Source organism: Electrophorus electricus, chromosome 22, assembly GCF_013358815.1.
Source record: "Electrophorus electricus isolate fEleEle1 chromosome 22, fEleEle1.pri, whole genome shotgun sequence".
NCBI classification, from domain to species: domain Eukaryota; kingdom Metazoa; phylum Chordata; class Actinopteri; order Gymnotiformes; family Gymnotidae; genus Electrophorus; species Electrophorus electricus.
Window position 1 is genome coordinate 5,140,245 of NC_049556.1, and position 7,035 is coordinate 5,147,279.

A 7,035-nucleotide genomic window follows, 5' to 3' on the forward strand; every position below is an offset into this window, starting at 1 on the left:
TTCCATTTTAAATGCTAATTTCTGACCACTTAAGTTAAACCTTAGGGCCTTCATTAAACAATAATAATCCTTAGCTAGTAAATTGCTGTACTTTAATTATAGAAGAAATTATCCTTAGAAATGCTTTGTTTTTTATTCTTAGCAAAAGACAATTATATTATAGTACCTAGTCCTGAGCTGGCACACACCATTCTAATGTCACAGTGATTTCAGTGGAGTTTCTCCATGTAGTTCCATGTAATTGGAATGTAATTCCAAGATGAATCTGTGTGCAGAGAGTCCATCTCATAGCTCTAAATGAACATGTGAAATAAAATGTAGCCTAATCGAGTGTGTGTGTGATGGCTGTCAGGTACATAGAACAGCTGCAGGGGGAGCTCAAGGCTCAGAACACCATAATCAATCAGCTGAGGAACAGGAGCACCAATCAGAGCAGTGGACACCAGCCTGGCCACGCCCACAACTCCACACTCACCACCCTGAAAGAGGATGACATACGTGTGAGTGTGTATGTGTGTGCAGGTGCATGTTCCTGCATACATGTATGCTTATTAAACTGTTACTTTAAGACACTAAAACTTTAATGTTTTAATTAGGCTATGAGAATACATTAAAAATTATAAATTGTATACTATATAGGGAAATCCATTTGAACTAAATGTTTAGTATATTTGTACTCTATGTATTCTCTCTCTCTCTCTATTTAGGATCTGAAGAACTTGTTGGAGTTGAAAGACTCTGAGCTGCATGAGACCAAAATCAAACATGAGGCCAGTAAAAACGACCTCCAACAGGCCCTGAAGGACAAAGAGAAACAGATTCAGGTGGGTGTCTCCAAACACATGGCAACCTACAGGTAAAAACAGGCGTCCAAAAATATGCTCTTAATACAAAAGACCTATAGAGCTCACTAAGCATATTATCTGCACATTTATTATAAACATTTTCTTGTGGTTTAAAACAAAAGTGTGAAAAGAGAAAGGACTAAAACACAGGTCTGAAAGGGAACGACACCTTTACCAGACACACTCCACAGCTTTATACAAAATGTCTGTGAAGCTTGGAGCCTCATTTAACCCCTGCCTGAACTCTGACCCCTGCAAGAGAAGGACTCTGCACCAATATTCCTCATCACACCAGACGGGGGCAGCAGGGAGTAACACTGCAGCAGGGGGTGTGTGCATTTATGAGGGTGATTGTTGTTGTGTGTGAGCAGGGGCTGCATGACATTCTGGAAGGTCACATCCAGGATCTAGCTGAGAAAGATGCTGCGCTAGCAGAGACCACATCAGAGCTGAATAATCTGGAATCTGATGTGGGCAAACTCATTCTACAGCTTGAGAACAGAAAGCAGCAGCTCCAGGTAGCAACCCGACGTTTCATTCAGTCAGACCAGGTGCAGGGCGGAGTTTAGTGTTTTTAACATACTAAAAATACACCTGATTCACAACTCATCTGATATAATGGACCAGTACTCTAAAGATTAAGACTAGGTTTAGTCTGGATGCAAAGAATGGTTCCTTAAGTTGAATTGACTCTATTGAATCTCACACTCTGAATTTGATGTTTATTTACTTTGTTCATGTTTATATTCAGACTAAGGAGCTAAACTAAGGTTTAGAAAGGGAAGTGATGCAACTAGTGCTGTCCTAGACAATAAAATGTATAATATAATTTACCCAACATAAGACATTTCTGATTATTTCAGTATAAGGGCTCTGATCCTTGTTTGGAGTCATTATTTCTAACTACTGGTTTCTCTGTGTTTATGATTGCACACACACATACAAGGAAGAGGATCCAATTGCAAGAGGTTTTATAGTGAAATCAAACAGATCAGAGGGGTCAGGCAGGTATTCGTAGTCCTGTTGATTCAAGGTCCATAACATGGGGCAGAGTCCAGGGGTGTCCAGGGGTCAGGCAGAAGTCGAAAACCAGAAAGACAAAACCATAACTGAACCACTTGGTATGCAAAATAAGGTTGGCAATACTTCATGACGTGAGTGTGAGGGAGGGGAGCTTAAGTAAGGGAGCAGTGATGAGAGAAACAATGATCAGGTGTGTGCTAGTATTCCAGTAAACCAGATTGGAGGCGTGTGTGGGAAGAGGTAGGCGTGGCAGTGCAGGGCTGAGCGTGATTCCTGGGGTTTGTAACACTCTGTCTCTCTGTGATGATCTTAGCTCATGTCTGGGCAGCTACAGGAGAGTGTGAGAGAAAGTCAGCTCCTGAAACAACGCCTGAGATACACAGAGGCCTTCACACATCCTACATACCAGATCCAAGGTACACTCTGCACTGTGGGACTGATGGGGTCTTTCATTTTTGTCAAACTACTCTTGCTAAGTTATTTTCAAAGTGAAAAACCAAATATAGATGTAACATATATCTATAACAACCTTGTAACCTGCTGCTAAAGATTTTTCTTATTTTAATACCCTGTACATAATTGTTTGCATTATAACTATTAAAAATGCTGTTGACAAAAATATAAGAAGCTCCTGATGTGGTTTTATCAGCAGTGGAGCAGCATATGTTGGAGATTCATGAACTGAAACCAACACTGCTGGAGACTATCAGGAGGACCCAGGACCTGTACAGACATCTGCAGGCCGCTGAGCGAGGTGCAAACACCAGTTCTACAACACGGGGACACAATCCAGAATTAGCCAAGCTATCCTCATTTACTAAAAATGTTCACTTGCGGAACCTGAAAAATCACGTCTTCCATTTCCACTTGAGAGTAGATGAAGATGGTGGTGAGTGTAATGATTTAATGAAGGTGTAACAAATGACTTCAGCAGAAAGATAATGACTTAATAGAATTTGTACAGTTACACCTGCAAGGTGTTTTAAGTGGCACCATTTAATGAAAGGTTGTCAGAAAACAGATGCACATTACAGAAATGACTGGAGGTGTGGAAGGTATACTTTTAATAACCTCTTTACCGTTACACATCGTTGTTTTGTTGTTTTGTGTTGTGTATTCATGTCACATTAATGCACTCTTGTTCATCTTGCTCTCGTAGCTTCAGTAAAGAAGGACCATTCTGGGAGGAACAGTGGCAGTGTGTGCAAGAGCAGCTTCAGATCAGTGATCAAAGCGTTGATCTGCTGCTCAGATCCTGCCCAGCCCTGCCTCTCCTCCAGGGCCCATGTTCATGGCCTCCACGTCCTGGTTCCACGTGAGAACTATGACACGCTGCTGGAACAGATGTGTGAGGGGAGGGGTCTGATCAGTCGCGCGAGTGAACTGATCCAGCAACGCCTGCAGACCCACGGCCGACATCACATGCAGGTCCACGTGAGCCCAAGCACGCGACACACAGATTCAATTGGTTAATCGTCACATTTCATGGATAATTTTCACTGAGCTGATTTTCCTATTTCAAATGGACCATTTGTCACTGACTGTGAGGATTATTGAAGGATAAAGAGGCCCAGCGGAGGGCGAGTGGGAAATATTAATCCTTCATGTCTGTTTCAGCCAGTGGACCAGAACCTGCTCAGAAGCCTCTTATACATCATCAATGTCACTCAGACAACTCTAGAAGAGGCCAGTAAACTGTTGACATCTTTATCAGATGTCTCTAAAGAACAGAACCACGACAGAGTAGGAGTTATTTACCACTTTTTGCATCTTTCATAAGTACCACACCAGTAAGAAGTGAAATTCATTTAGCTGTTAGCTAAGTCTATTTACTGGAAGAACTTCATATTGGACTAAATTATGTTTTTTTGATTGACACATACGAATAATATGATTATTTTGGATTTTTGCACATTTGTAAATTATTTATTTATTTATTTTTCTTTAGTTCTGCCATCATGAAAACCTCAAAATGCAGAACAAGCTGAAGAAACCAAAACTAGAGAAATCATATAAGATGAATAAGATGCTTTCAAAGGCTGTCAAAACACTACGGCGATTCAAACGTTGAGCAACACTGACATTAAAATGATCTCCTGTGATTATTTTCTCTGTGATGGTCATATTCCACCCCTCTATCATCCATCAGTCTGTGCACCATCATACATTCACTCTTTCATTGTTGTTGTTTTTAGTAATTAAAATAAAATAAGTGTTGAAATAAAACTACATTCTGAGTATAGATTTTTTTCAAACTTATTGATGATTCTTCATTATGATTTAATTTTTTTACACCCTTACATACTAATAATTAAAAATTGGACAATTCCATGCAACATTTATTTATTAGAATGAATTTTGAATGTCCAAAAATAATAGCATTCTGCAGCAGTCAAGACAAACTTGCAAAAAGTCAGCAAGTTTATTTCTTTTAAAGATCCTTAAGAGACTCAAAATTATGCAAGTACAACAAAACTGTGCAAGTATAAAAGCAATGTAGGAAAAATAAATAAATTTAGCTAAATCAAAATAAATTCAACAATACCTCTTGATAGTTTTTCCTCATGTGAAACGCTTCTACATCACTAAATCAGGGTTTTGCAGTCTCAAAGTTATAGCTACTATAATAGTTTGCTAAATGAGTAGAAATTAAATAATTTTCACACATCAGGGACGTTTATTGCTACGCTAAATTCAGTATCATAAGTATCAAAGTGATCACAAGTCATAGTTATAAACCACAATGAGGAAATAGTCTTTTTTATCCCTCTTACAACTGGGTTTAGGCTACAATTTATTATGTAGTGATTTAGATACAGTAAAATAAACAAGTGATAATATCAGGAGGGAAGCTTAAGCCTGACCAAGTATGTCTGGTTTAGTAAATGTGACTGTGTAGACCCGTAATATATTATTATTATTATTATTGTTATTATTAATTTAATTACCATCAAAGCAATTGCTTGGCATGTTTAAAAAGTATCTAGAATGCTAGTAAAGCTCTTCATTTGCTTGCTCACGTCTTTGCACAAAACACGTGTTCTTTTCATTCATAAAATAACAAAATATGCAAGCAAATGGATGTTACTCCTGTAGCAGGGGTGAATAAGGGACAAGACCCTCCTTTCTTAGAGTCCACAGATTCTGTTTGAAGAATGAAGAGTTAATGTCTTTGAGTGACAGCAATCCTCACCAAGGTGTGAAGGGGGAAGGGGAGGCGAAGCTATCAAATGACTTCACAACCAATGTCCAAGCACGAGCGGCGTGATTGGCAGCTGTTTCAACAAATAGAGGACGCTTAGATGAATACGCAGACACCTCACCTGCCTATTTGTTTACCCACTACGTGAGTTTGAAATATGCGCACTGCTTTGTGTTCTAAGCCAGATGAAGTGTAGCACATGCGAGTGAAGCTGTTTGGCAAAACTGATACAGTAATCCATATTGTTTTTACTTAATTTGATTACCAATACTAAGGGACATCATGGAAAGGAACAGGCTTATTCTAGCTGAAGTTTATGTGGAGTTCTTTGGGTGCAGTTATAAGATGGAAGCTGAGAGATGGTTCAGTGGCTTCTAGCATGGATTAGCTTCAATGTTTGCATTGCAAAGGACTGGATATTTCCATTCACTGCTGAAAATATTCACAATCCTCCTACAAAATGTAAGTATACATGAGAAAGCGTACTATTTCTTTACAGTATTACAGCACTATCCCAGCATAATCATTTAACATAATAACAATGAAGAATTTAATATTGTCTTTTAATAAGTGCATTGTACATTGAGCATTGTTGTGATGTTTTAGCAAAAAGAATATTGCACACTCAATGTATAGTGACTGATGACTTTGTGTGCATTTAGATGTCTAGGACACCTAGTAGAAAATGCTGTGCAGCTACTTGGTAATTTCATGTATATACTCAAGTGTTCAATTTATTAGACAAGACCCTGGTGAATCAGAATATGTAGAGCATGACTGAAAATGAATCTCCAGCATCAAAATACACATTCTAAACCCACAAAATAAAAGTCATTTTGGTTTTTTTTGACATGTTCTTCTGTATTAGAGGAGCTCAACTAGAAAATAAATGAGGGGTAAATAAGTCTGGATGTGAATGACTGTCATGTCCCAAGTGTTTACATCAATGTGACTCCTGAATCATTGTACTATGTGTACAATTTCTGATAACTAGTATTAAAGTGATCAAGTACAAATCATTTGAAAACTTAAATCACTTAAAACTGGAGGTGCATGTACAGGCTAAGTATCCACTTCCAGACTTATTCAAACATTGACCAACTCTGACATTAAAATGATCTCCTGTCATTATTTTCTCTACGATGTTCATATTCCACCCCTCTATCACCCATCAGTCTGTGCACCATCATACATTCACTCTTTCATTGTTGTTGTTCGTAGTAATTAAATAAATAATAACTGTTGAAATAAAACTACATCTGGAATGTTAGTCTCTTCAGCCTTTATTGTGTATTATAAGTAGAGCTGGGTGATTAAAACTAGATGTCTTCAGACTCATGGATGATTCTCGATTATGATTATATATATATATATATATATATATATCCTTATGTAATAATTCTAAGAAAATGTATTATTAATTTTTAGTTATATCCATTCAAAAATACCTTTATTGATGTTTTTTCCTCATGTGAAATGTCACTACACTGTGCATCATTACATCAGGATTATAGCTACTATAACAGTTTATTAATTAGAAGAAATTAAATCATTTTCGCAAATCAGATGTTTATATACACAAACCACAACAAAGAAACAGTCTACTATTTCACCCTAAACACCCTCCTACTACTGGGTGCAGGCTACAATCTCTTATGTAGTGATTTAGATACAGTAAACTAAAATATGTAATAATAACACTAGGGAAGCTTAAAAGTGAAGGAACTGAACCAGTTAGGAAGACAAGCAAGACTGGTGTTAATAAGAAATGTTTTACCAGCCAAAGCATGTGCTTTTGTGAATATAAGGATGTGTATTTCACAGTGCAGGGTGAGGTAATAAAATGATATTGTACGCAGAAGAATATGGATGGTTGGCTTCAGCATAAAGCCTCAGAATGCCTCTTTGACAGGCCTCTAGGGGCCTCAGTTGAGGGATCCTTGGTTCAAGGATGGGACATCCCAG

At 37.9% G+C, this 7,035-nt stretch overlaps 1 protein-coding gene across 4 annotated transcripts; it reads left to right on the forward strand.

The window, feature by feature from the left end:
• The first annotated feature begins 59 nt into the window (after positions 1-59).
• Positions 60-4,131, forward strand: LOC118240614 (myosin-9-like). 4 transcript variants are annotated; one of them, XM_035521543.1, is made up of 8 exons: positions 60-500; positions 708-824; positions 1,217-1,363; positions 2,182-2,284; positions 2,521-2,622; positions 3,028-3,296; positions 3,486-3,611; positions 3,817-4,131. In XM_035521543.1, exons 1-8 carry the CDS (start codon positions 342-344, stop codon positions 3,937-3,939), a joined length of 1,146 nt encoding a protein of 381 aa, XP_035377436.1. In that variant the 5' UTR covers positions 60-341; the 3' UTR covers positions 3,940-4,131. The 4 variants fall into 4 exon arrangements, with proteins under 4 accessions (XP_035377436.1, XP_035377435.1, XP_035377438.1 ...); XM_035521542.1 differs by having other exon boundaries at positions 2,518-2,622; positions 3,817-4,111; XM_035521545.1 differs by lacking the exon at positions 1,217-1,363 and having other exon boundaries at positions 2,518-2,622; positions 3,817-4,112.
• The last annotated feature ends 2,904 nt before the right edge of the window (positions 4,132-7,035 follow it).